The 11,975-nt window shown below is 53.0% G+C and overlaps 3 protein-coding genes across 3 annotated transcripts in view; 1 reads left to right on the top strand and 2 right to left on the bottom strand.

The window, feature by feature from the left end:
* Dna2 (DNA replication helicase/nuclease 2) overlaps positions 1 to 609 on the top strand; it is a 26,327-nt gene extending 25,718 nt beyond the window's left edge. Inside the window, exon 19 of the mRNA XM_037221122.1 lies at positions 36 to 609. Coding sequence (XP_037077017.1) covers positions 36 to 239 — 204 coding nt within the window. The 3' untranslated portion in view covers positions 240 to 609. The remainder of the gene's footprint in view (positions 1 to 35) is intronic.
* A 1,249-nt stretch (positions 610 to 1,858) lies between these two features.
* On the bottom strand, positions 1,859 to 5,234 carry LOC119099275 (uncharacterized). Its single transcript, XM_037222399.1, has 4 exons — positions 5,196 to 5,234; positions 4,682 to 4,782; positions 3,975 to 4,069; positions 1,859 to 2,767 (listed from the first exon to the last, which is right to left on the bottom strand). The coding sequence occupies exons 1-4, from the start codon at positions 5,200 to 5,202 to the stop codon at positions 2,431 to 2,433; spliced, it is 540 nt and encodes a 179-aa protein (XP_037078294.1). The 5' UTR covers positions 5,203 to 5,234; the 3' UTR covers positions 1,859 to 2,430.
* A 25-nt stretch (positions 5,235 to 5,259) lies between these two features.
* Positions 5,260 to 11,818, bottom strand: LOC119098194 (SH3 domain-binding protein 5-like; the record flags this gene model as incomplete). Its single annotated transcript, XM_037221121.1, has 9 exons — positions 11,437 to 11,818; positions 10,955 to 11,085; positions 10,414 to 10,476; positions 9,848 to 9,976; positions 8,982 to 9,143; positions 8,342 to 8,472; positions 7,775 to 7,840; positions 6,682 to 6,832; positions 5,260 to 5,319 (listed from the first exon to the last, which is right to left on the bottom strand). Coding segments are annotated over exons 2-9 (846 nt in total), but the record flags the coding sequence as incomplete, so codon positions are not given.
* Positions 11,819 to 11,975: the final 157 nt, after the last annotated feature.

Raw genomic sequence — 11,975 nt, 5'->3', positions numbered from 1 at the left:
TCACTGACGCCGTGGGGGCTGGCTGGGACCGTCAGGCGGACAGCGCAGACATCCTGTCGGACGAGCGGCGGCTGACAGTGGCCGTCACCCGCGCCCGCCACAAACTGGTGCTGGTCGGCCGGCGCGACGCGCTCGCCTCGTACGCGCCGTTCGGCCGCCTGTTCCAGCACTTGCGGCCGGCCGACGTGCTGCGACTGACCCCGGGTCAGGTCAGCGGGCTGGACCAGCCCGGCCGGTGACCCGATCGGGGGGTCTTGCGTGGCGCTGACAGGCGGCGGACGCGAGACCCACAGGACGTGTGTAAGGAAGTGGTCGTGTTGCGGTGCATGGTGCACCGGGGCGGGGGAATCACGTTTTGTTGGTGATAGCACTGAATGGGTGCTGCGGTGCCAGGATCGGTGCATTGTTGCTGACATCTTTCATTGGCACGTGGAGAAGGCTCAGTGGTGTTGCAACTAATGCTAATAATGTCCCGCTGATAACGGGGCATGCGGCCAATTTTGTAACTGCGTACCTATTTTCGAATTCGGAGCTGTAGGGACAGTCATTTTGTGGACGATTAGTGTGAATTGCATTGTCATTTTGGTACACATAAGTTTTAATAAACATGCCATGAATTTGGACATTTTGTTGTGCTTTCGAGCTGTGTGGTACAGACGCCTGTTACGCAAGTACGGTTTGGTTGAAGGCGGTGACCCTGGCAATGGATGGGACGCAAAACCCGCGTCTGGGTTACCACACTGAAATATCAACCGCCCCAATGACGGGTTACGTAGCCGGTGGGTTTGACTCGGGAGCCACATCCCCACTTAAATGTTGCTTGTCACCTCAAAGGTAAAACATTGTCAATTAAAATCAGTCTTGAGCCAAAGCTCAGTTGCGGCAGTTGTGAGTCATCGCCGGTGCATACTTTCTTTGAGATGAATTACCGTAATAGTGTTGCAGAAAAGACCCAAAGCCTTCTATGCCGGATTGTAATCCAATCTTTGGCATAATAAAAAAAATGTGCAAAGACGCGTGGACGTCAGCAATCCGAAATGTGGACCCTTAATGTTTTCGAAGTGTTTCTTGTAACGTTTCTTAGGGTGTTCCGTAATGTTTGGTTGGCAGTGTGTTGTAATGTTTGCTTAGCACCCCGGGTTACATTTCTTGGGTTTGGTCACGGGGAAATCAATGTGGGACCAGTGGTTTCTGGCAGCAGCATTATCCAGTGTACTGAAGGAGAGTAATGTGAATAGGCATATTTTACGATAGAGCTGAGACTTCATTCGTTGCTTGAACATGAATGCTACATTCCCGTGCATTGCAAATATATCACACCGGACGTACTGATGGACTTGAAAATATCCAGGCCATGGCAATCGTGTTTGCTTTAAAAATGTCCCGAGCGTGCCTAGCGAGCGAGCACTAGCGAAGGATCTCCTCCATGGTTCCACAGCCTGATGTTGGGCTTACTCCCGAATCCATTTCTAGTGTCGCTATTTTTGTGATAAACATCCTTTGACGAGTTCATGATCGGGATTAGAAATCATAGGGGCCATCGAGTTCGTTTCAGTTTTCGAGGCAGTATGACCCAAAGGTGAGTATCCCCTTTCCAGTTCAGACGTTCGCAAAACGTTGGGATAGAACGAGACTTGACGACCACTTGGGTGACAACACGTTACAGGTGTGACACAGGCCGCATGAAGCACCACCGTTCAGCGCCCTGACACCGAAAGTTCGCTTGGCCGGTGAATGACTTGGTTTTGCTGACGCGGACCCCGGCCGCTCACTGGGCATCGGTCACGTGCCCTGCAGATCGGGAGCCCAGTTAGTCTCGCGGCGTTGCTTTTCGGGTAAATCGTACCCTCGTGCGGCACCGCGTATACTATATTTCATGCCAATTTACAGCATACATCTGAACACAAACAGGCGCCACAGACATGGAAACTGTCGGCCACCTGACGCGTTTGGAAGTCCGATAACCCATGCAACAAAGCCTTCTTATCGTTGTCCACCCGAGCTTGCCGGCCGCGCCGTAGCCATTGCGGGATTGCACTGAGTCCGCCAGCCTGATCAGTGAGGCCGGTGATGAAACCGAGCCGAGCACCACGAAAGTACGCCCTCCGCCACCAAAATGGGTTGGCCTATTGCTGGCCAACCTACACGCTTCAGTTGAAGAGGACATAGCAAACTTGCATAGGACTGGACTTGGTCATGCCCTCTTATTACCAGTGTACGTGAAAACCACGGACAAAACAAGCCTCAACACATGGAAATGCTGACTTAGCATAGCAATGTAAAACGAGCGACTGACTAGTGAGCAGAGCTGCATGCATTCCCCTTGTCACCGAAACCTTCCGTGCCGCTGCGCACCGAGATCCGCCTAAACCACCGGCGCCGCCATCGAACATCGACTAGATCCCGAGTCCCCGACTCCCGAACCGCTGCCTACTGAGCGGTGGGGGCGGGCGCCGTCTCCCCGACAGGGGTGCGCAGCTCCGGACCCTCGGGCGACTGCGGCCCATGTGGTACACCGTTGACCAGGGTACCCGCTCGCGCGCCCTCAGCGCCCTCCACGTCCGCCAGATTGGCCGCCGACAGTCGCGCCACGGCCTGGTCGATGCTGTCAAGGCCACAGCCATCTACCGGTGACAATGAGAAGTTGTGGTTGAGCACGGACGTGGCGCTGCCGGCCAGCGTGGCGCTGTCCTGAAGTTCGTCATCGAGCGCGATGTAGCCGATCTGGTGGTCGCTCAGCGGGTCCACACTCGACACGGTCGACACACTGAAACACGAAAGCATGGTCAATTTGCTACAAATGGCAAGGTGTGTTTTAACAGGAGTATCTCATGTTCTTGTACTTTTCACTTATTGTTAGATGAGACACGTCCGATTTGACTGGGACTACTGGTATTCTTAAAATTCTCCTCGATAGCTTAAAATTTCGATTTGAAGTAGCTGCTCCCGCTGAAGAAATCTAATTGGACTCCCTGCTCACCACTACGGAAAAGTGCATTCCATTTCCTTTGCCTTTTTCCAACGTGTATTTTGTAATGTTTTCATGACACTCGTAACGTCTGGGTTATAAGTGCTCCGAAAACTTGAAATTATCCTTCTAAAGAAAAAAATGTGCAAACATGAGGATCTCATCCCACGAATTCAACGAAACATACTAATGCTTTAATTTCTGCAATATTGCGTTCGTCAAAGTTGCTCCTGTCGAAGGGCACTTTGGCTTTGGGAAACAGAGTACCACATGGTCTATAGTGACGCAATGACTTCAACCAATGCGCTTTTCGGTAACTGGTTTGCCGCCCCGTTGCCGTTGGTACCCCATCTAACCCATAACAGCTGACAACGGCCCTCAGCAGATTCTGCCGTCGCCATGACGACGGCGGTTACGAGAACCGCAGTGTCATGGAATCGGGATACACTCTGGCATTGCCACAAAAGGAAGCTGTGTAGTGCTCCTATAAAGCGTTGGCAGCGTGATTGGGACTCGAAAATGAGTATAATTTATCTCCCTATTATATCTTGAAGGTGCTGCAGTGGCAGTGCCCTGTGTTACCATTAAACGTAAATGGTCCTAAGGTTTCACCAGATTATGTTTTTGAAATATACCTCAAAGGTGAGACACCCGCTATAATACAATAGGGGCAGCATCATTGACGCTAGATGGTTCAAAGATTCTTTAAGTATCGCGACCTAATGAAAATCGCACTGCGACGGCGGCATCATTGATGTAAGATAATTAACAGATTACATTATCATCACGGTGCCAAAGAACCTTAGTCAACGTTAACGAACACATGAAATTCACGACTTGGATGTAATGAGTTTGTTGACAGTTGAAAAAATAGCTTTCAGGGCCTGCCATGGCATCATCGCTTTCAATGACTCATATCCATATATTCCTGGCCATTTGCCGGCTGGCCGAAACAGAATATAGCGCGACAACGGAATGCTGGTAGGCATGCAACAGGCCGGCTAACCTGGCCAGGCTCTCCGTGTCGGAGGAGTCTTCGTCGCGGCCCCTGCGAGCTTCCTGCCGCTCCCGGTAGGAGTCGCCACTGCTGCGTCGCGTCAGCTGGCGGCACGGCCGGCGGCAGGGTCACGACGGGCCGAGGGCGCGCCAGGAAACACTGGTCTCATGACACGTCACACTGGGTGGCAACTCGATACGAAAGGACATGCAGACCAGTGACCAGTCACCGTTTCTGGCTCAATTCAATTTGGCTCTACTGGCGCACACATCAAGCTCAAAATATGCTGGTATAGCCATATAGCCTCAGCAAGTGAGTGCTTCGTAAAGCGCCAGATATGTAGATGTAGTTATTCCCAGACTGCGATCGGCCTTGGCTGCCGGCTAGGTGATATCAGAAACCATATGCCCGAGGACCATATATGTAACGTACATCATATGCTTTACATATCTATATACCAGTTATTGTTTTTGCTGTCTGTTCTAAAAAGAAAACCAAGATTCACCTGCAGATATGCCGGCAAAACAACCCTCGACTGGAACACAACAAACCAAAGCCCTTTGTTAGTTGGTATCCGACAAAACGCTTCCTGGGATCTGCTACAGCCACAGCAGAGGCCAATCCGGCCAGCACGCGCTCGCGGCCTGCTCTTCACAACGACCCGAGAGCGGAGCAGGTGTCAGATGACGACACAGGTCACATCCGGTGAGCCGTACCTGCAGCTGGGAGCGCGAGCTGAGGCGGCTCGGAGGTGGGAAGAATTCGTCGTCCAGCCGCAGCGGGTCTTCTCCCATCAGCGACGGCAACGTGGAAGAGCCTGCGGACAGCATAGCTTTGAGTACTACCTCAGTGGTGTATGTGTGTCTGTCAATAGGTCAGGTAGCCAACGTAGATGATAATATAATCATTTAGAAGCTGCGCAATACCGAGCAGGATCGCACCAAGCACGAGCTTCTTGCTGGCACGTTAGCTCCCTCGCTTAAATTACGCAAACGCAAAGGCCATTCACACTGCGGTGCACAACGCGGACGGTAACATATTCACATCAACGTCCACACTGGTTAAAGGGTGCGCGGTCGAGCGCATCCACCAACGCCACGGACAGGCCATCAGCCTGTCTCCTTCCAGCGGGTGGCGATGACGGGTCCCGCGACGGCCGCTATCCGCGCGCCTGGCGGTGCCCGCCACGCCAGCCCCAGCGCCGGCCGGCGCGGCGCACCGCTGCCGCACCTGACATGTGGAAGCTGGCCGGTGGCGAGGCGCGTCGGCCGTCGGTCGGCTCCGGCGACTCGGCGCCCACGCCGGCGCCGCGCACCCCCAGGCTCTCGCAGCCGGCGGCGCCCAGACCGCGAGCCTGCCGGTACGCGCCGCCCGTCAGCGGGGCGTCGTGCGGCGGGCGCGGCGCCGGCGGGCGTGACACGTGGCGCCGGCGGGCGTGACACACGGCGCCGGCGGGCGTGACACGTGGCGCCGGCTGGCGTGACACACAGCGCCGGCTGGCGTGACACGTGGCGCCGGAGGGCGTGACCACGGCGCCGGCGGGCGTGACACAGCAGCGCCGGGGGCGTGACACAGACGGCCCCGGCGGGCGGGACACACGGCGCCGGCGGGCGTGACACACGGCGCCGGCGGGGCGTGACACGTGGCGCCGGCGGCGTGACACACAGCGCCGGCGGGCGTGACACACGGTGCCGGCGGGCGTGACACACGGCGCCGGCGGGCGTGACACACGGCGCCGGCGGGCGTGACACACGGCGCCGGCGGGCGTGACACGTGGCGCCGGCGGGCGTGACACACAGCGTCGGCGGGCGTGACACACAGCGCCGGCGGGCGTGACACACAGCGCCGGCGGGCGTGACACGCGGCGCTGGTGGGCGTGATACACGGCGCCGGCGGGCGTGACACACGGCGCTGGCGGACGTGACACGAGGCGCCGGTGGCGAGGGGCGGAGACATCGCACTGGCATCGACAGCGAACAGATGGGGAGAGGGCGGAGAGACACGCTGCACGGGCGGGGTAAAACTGGAGCCACTGCAGATGACACAGCTGGGATGGGGAGCAGTGCCTATAATGTCTGTGTGTGGCGACACACACTAGAAACTGATGGATCCGGGTAATCCGAATGCCCCAGCTGGTTAGATGACATCACGTTTCCCTTGTTTTATTCCTTTGATACTCGAGCTGCTGGGTCCAGGGTGTACCACCCCGCCACATAGCTCTCTGGCAGCAAAATGGTATTGACACCATCTATACACTAATAATTGTCATGACATTAAATTAACATCTTGACAACAAAACAGTTACAAAAGGAGTTATCTCTGCAAAGTCACTCTGTCCACGTGTGTCAGTGGTATAGAAAGACACTTAGAACGTCTGTGGTAGCAGTGACATTACTGAAACTGTGGCACATAGTAGTGTGACATTGCTGGCAAAAAAGGGGCATTACCGTGACGACCTGGTCTACGAGGCTGGTGCTGTAACCACTTGCAATAACTTGCAAAACTTTCCAAGTGCAACAAAACCTAAAGACACTGGTACAACAGTACGTAATGTATCATTACAAGAACTGGAACGATCGGATGTTTGTGGCCCTTACTTTAAATGGCTGCCAAGGTGCTAATTTTGCACACCTTAGCCCGATCGGATGCTTGTGGCCCTTACTTTCAACCACTGCCAAGGTGCTAACTTCGCACACCTTAGCCGGCACAGGCTCACCTCGTGAATACCGTTGCTGATCTCCTCCAGCCGCCGCAGCGTCTCGGCGTAGGTGATTTTGGTGGCCTGCACCTCCGCCTCCAGGTCGCTCACCTGGCGCTTCTGCATCTCCATCAGCTGGTTGAAGTGCGCCTTCATCTCGAAGTAGGGTCTGGAGGAACACCGCGGACAACGTACGGCCTCAGCCCGCCCAGGAGGACCGCACGTAACGTAAATGATCCGGCAAATGAATGCAGGGCGTTTCTTACCATTTGGAGCAATATTTGCTGCCCATTTGTCCTCGACACCCGTCGCTTTGCATGCCTCATACTGCACGCACACCAATGCAAAATCCATGCCCTAGGCCATAGTCAGTGCCCTTACCCGAGGCCACTGAAAAATTAAATAATCATGCCATGAAACACCAAACAAGCATAAAATAAACACTTCACATGGAGGTGCCCGAGCACAAATCAAGCGTAGTGCAAACTATGTAAGTTCTCTAAAGCAGGTCGCCAAACCTCCCTATGGTAAAATGAGTTAAATAAGGCATAAAAATACACTAAAATCGGGAGGCAAGATAAATGCGCGACATGCCAGCTTTTTTGTTCATTCGCGTGGCATAATGGGGAAAGACGAGTCAAGTTCACTGTTTCCGTGATTAGGGCTAAGGGATGTAATGCGGGCATGTGGGGAGAAGGGGGCAGCATGAATTGCTCCAAAATAAGACGCAATTTAGCCCATCCTCAATAAATCCTCAACAATCGTCGCCGACATTGAGATTTAACGACGCACTCAGCTACTGAGGCCATATGGCGTCGCCTGCCCCTCATCCTGGCAGAAGGGGAGGGCTCCGAGAGGAAACGAACCCGGTACCTCTGGTTTCCCAGACGTGATTAACGCAGGCGTGTTAGCCACTACGCTATCGGAACCCTCGCCCTAAGCGACTAGCGATTGTTTCTACAACGCCGGTAGTGGCGCCCGGCTGCCTCTGATGTCTTGGCCAAGGCGGCGATATTGCCCAGGTGGCTGTGCTGGAGAAGGCGGCGTGCGGATAAAGCGGGGAGCGGTCCGGGGCCGAGAGCCCCGCGGCACAGCACAGCCGGCTACTCACAGCATTTGCAGGTTCAGCGTGTTGACAAGTGTGTTCATTGAAAGCAGGCTGCGGCGTACGCCCATGCTGCTCCGGTCGGAAAGAAAACAGAACGGCGCTCTATCAACCATGCAGCGGCCATGCCTACGACCCCGCCCCCACCCACCAACGCGCGGCGTTCTACTGACAGACGGCGGGCATCAGCGGCCAACGCCGACATACAAAACAACCCGTCTACGCGAAATTGTTGCTCAACAACAAAACAAAACAAAAACCAACGCAGGGCTCTGTGCCCGAAGCGCACTACAAATGCATATTGACGCTGATGGCGGGACGGAACCCGTTGGAGCGCGCGACAGCGCAACAAAACCCGCCACGAGGCCTTCACCTTCGAAGACCGCGTGCGTGCAACAAAAACACGCCTAAATCAAAGCCGCGTCCTCTACCAGATCCGATGTGTTCGAACGCATCCGAACGCATCCGAACGTGTCCGAACGTGTCCGGACGTGTCCGACAGGTCTACCATCACGCGCCCGTCACGGACTGGTTGCGAGCCGCGGCGGTCCGCTCCGGAACGACGGCGCTCACCGCGAGCGGGCGATCTCACGCTTCAAGTCCTTCTGCAGCTGCTTGACTTCTCCCTCCATCAGCTGGTACTCGCGCGAGCACAACTCGTGGTTCTTGGCGCTCTGCGTGCGCTCGTGCTCGGCGCTGTTCACCTGCCGACCGACGCCGGGGAGTAGGGCTCCGCATAGGCGGCGCGAGATGAACACACGTACACACACGAGCGCAAGGCACGGGTCAGGCGCGGAAGGACATCCTTCATCTTGACGCTAGACGATCAAATTTATCGAATGACGATCGGCGGAAAAAAAGACTGCTGGTAGGATTTGGCCCCGAGGTATGTGCATAGTTGAGGAATAAGCCAGAATTGCACAGCCATTAACAACTGTGAAAATTGATTTGGTGACCGTCTCGACATGGGTGTCAAGGAACGGTCATTGGCTGACTGCATAGTACACACAGTGGCTTTCTTTTCTAGCAGCAATTCTTTCACACAGTGCCGCAAGTCTGGCATGGGTTTTCATCCCTCTCTTTACAGTAGGTTTCTCTTTATCTAGCATCTTTATGATCCTACAGCTTGTAACTGACTACCAATGTTTTTTTTTCTGCCGAAGACGTTACCCTCCTCTGACACACACCGAGACAAGATGAATCCAACACCCACCTTCTCAGTGGAGTGGTTGAGCATCTCCTGCCAGGACTGGTCGAACGTGTGTCCCTGAGTGGTGAGCCCCTCCTCAGCCAGGGCCACCAGCTCCTTGGCCGCCTGGTGGTGCGAGCTGGCCCGCTCGTAACGCACGGCCGCATCATGCGTCCGCTGCAGCGCCTGGGGGTACACATCATCAGGTCAGCACGAGCCAACCACCATGGCCACATCATGGGTCTGCTGCAACACGTGGGGTGCACATCATCAGGCCGGCACAAGCCAACCGCCGCAGCCACATCATGGCTCCGCCGCAACGCCTGGGGGTGTACATTATCATGTCAGCACGAGCCAACCGCCACGGCCGCATCATCAGTCCGCTGCAGTGCCTAGGGTGCATGCCAGGTCAGCACGAGCCAACCGCCACGGCCGCATCATCAGTCCGCTGCAGTGCCTAGGGTGCATGCCAGGTCAGCACGAGCCAACCGCCACGGCCGCATCATCAGTCTGCTGTAGTGCCTAGGGTGCATGCCAGGTCAGCACGAGCCAACCGCCACGGCCGCATCATCAGTCTGCTGCAGTGCCTAGGGTGCACGCCAGGTCAGCACGAGCCAACTGCCACGGCTGCGTCACAGGTCCGCAGCGGTGCAAGGGGTGCACACCATCGGGTCAGCATGAGCCAGCCACCACAGCTGTGTCAAGGGTCCATTGCAGTGCCTGGGGAAGCTCATGCTATAAGCCTGATTAAGTTAAATGAGCCATTAAACAACTCAACACACTCATGCTTTTTTTTACTGATTCAATAACAATGCATTACTTCGCCCTTTACCTGGAAAAACTGCCCATTCCTGAAATTCTGAAGATTGTGGCTCAAACTTGGTGCTTACCTGTTTGGCTTTTATCCTTGCTTCATAGTAAGGTCTTGATTTTTCCACACAGGAACCAAGTTTTTTAGCAAGGGCATCAATCTTCTGTGTGGACTCAATTAACAGAGATCTGAATTGTGCACGTGCATCCTGGAAGGATAAATATTGGTCATATTGAGAAGCTTAAACACTTTCCTGGGACTTGGGTCATCTATCTTATTCCCCACTGTTTGTGTAGCAAGCCCCAGCCTTACTTGGTTACTAAAACATACAACTCTCAAACATGGTGTAAAAATAGTTGACCAAAAGCCTGATGCTACCTGAGAAATGAGGCTGAATCTGAGAAGTCCATGCTAGATGAAGACCATGTGGTCAATGGCAGCACACAGAAATACCAAAGCACACAATTATTATAACATACAATAGCTATCCTTACCAGCATATGCATGCCTTGGCAGAAAATGCAGGAATTTGAATTGCACAAAGCTGCATTTCAAGCCATCACTAAAATTGATCACAGGCCTATTCCACTCTTTGTGAGGAAGCATGACAGAATCATGACATTCCACACTGGCAGATCAACTTACATCAAGTTCCAGTTCTAATTTGTTAATATTGTCTGTTGCGGAGTTCAGCTGCTCCAACTCAACCTGAAAAGAACCATATTTCTAATAATTTTACAACACATTATTTCTAATACACATTGTCCACCACTGGTGCAGTTGGCCAATTAGCAGATCTTCATAAGGTGCATTAGCTAAGCCCAGGATAAACCCTGTGATGCTAACACACTGATAAAATTGCATACAAAATAGATAAGCATTCCAGACTTTATCAAGCATAGCATACTTGAATCTGGAGAAGCTTGGGTGCAAAGCAATGGTAAAATATGAACAAAGAGCTGGGAAGGGTTGAAGTAAAATAGTACTAACCAACCTATATGCCTTCTACACACAGGTACACACCTGCAGTTCTCTGGGTACCTGCTTCACACCAAGTGAAATATGAAAACATGTTTGACCAGATTACAAAATAGTAAGTGAAATATGGCCTGATTGACACTATCCAGTGGCATAGCCAGGGAGATATGGTGGCCTCCCCATCTCCCATACACACTTATTTCTTCACCTGGATTTGTGGGTTTATAAATTCCAGCCTATTTACATGTTCATTAGCTATTGGACATTGAGAATCAAAGTCTTCAAAAGACATGGTTCCATTTCTCTACTGAGCAGCATCCATAGCTGTGCTGATGTTATCTGGAAAATATTAAATCTGTGTCACATAAACATCAGCATCATTTTAGTAATCTGGTTGGACAGTAGCTTCATGCCCAGCAATTGAAGGTTCAAAACAACCATGTTTGCAATACACATACCAGCTTAATCAACCACACTCAAAACACCTTACTAGGACATAATGAAGGTAAGCCCACATATTCTAAGCTGATAAGCACCTCATAGCCATATTACCCGACCAATAGATCTTGGCTTTTAATTAACAGCTGCTGTATTGGCCCAGTTCAAGGCTATCTAACGCTGGTTGCAAGACGCGTTCTTTGCGCCATACAACACCGCTTATGCTAAGAAAACGGGGGTATCATATCTTACCTGCAAAATATCACAACTATGAACTTACAAAGGTGCTAGTCTAGAGCCCGTCTTGAACACAGGCCCCTAACGGCACTGGAGGCACAGTGCCAAAGCACCGGCTTACCAACGCACAACGAAAAGGTCATAAAAGCCAGCCTTTTGCAACTTCGATTGTAATCGTCAATTTTCCAGTTCAGTCTTCGCTAATCTCCGCTACAAGACCGCCAATATTCTGTCAACACGCGCATCTGCAATTGGGCGACGGACCCCGCGCCCCTCGCAAACTCGGCCTCGTTAACTCGGTCGACTAGTTCCGAAATTGGCCAATAGGTAAGTAAGGAATAAAAACCAAAAACTGTTAGAGAAGGAGTAAAAACTGCGGCAACTTTCACTGCCCTAAATATTTTCTTAACACCTTAAGAAAAATGAATATAATTAAAGCCCGACAGCACCAATCCTGGGACATCGAGTGGAGGCTGACAAAGAGTGGTTCCGCCCTTGCCCCCCTCTCGAGAGGCTGGCTCGGGGGGTGAAGTTAGACATAATTTAATAGAGGG

Source organism: Pollicipes pollicipes, unplaced genomic scaffold (assembly GCF_011947565.3).
Source record: "Pollicipes pollicipes isolate AB1234 unplaced genomic scaffold, Ppol_2.1 Scaffold_4740;HRSCAF=5597_pilon_pilon_pilon, whole genome shotgun sequence".
In the NCBI taxonomy this organism is placed as follows: domain Eukaryota; kingdom Metazoa; phylum Arthropoda; class Thecostraca; order Pollicipedomorpha; family Pollicipedidae; genus Pollicipes; species Pollicipes pollicipes.
Note: the sequence above shows the minus strand (reverse complement) of the source record. Positions and strands in the feature narration are given on the sequence as shown.

Excerpts from the sequence above, each read along its gene's own strand:
- LOC119099275 (XM_037222399.1), bottom strand. Across the intron at positions 4,070-4,681 it reads GCTCGCGCTCCCAGCTGCAG|CTGACGCGACGCAGCAGTGG; the intron begins GTACGGCTCACC and ends CCGTGCCGCCAG. Across the intron at positions 2,768-3,974 it reads GACACGGAGAGCCTGGCCAG|TGTGTCGACCGTGTCGAGTG; the intron begins GTTAGCCGGCCT and ends TTCGTGTTTCAG.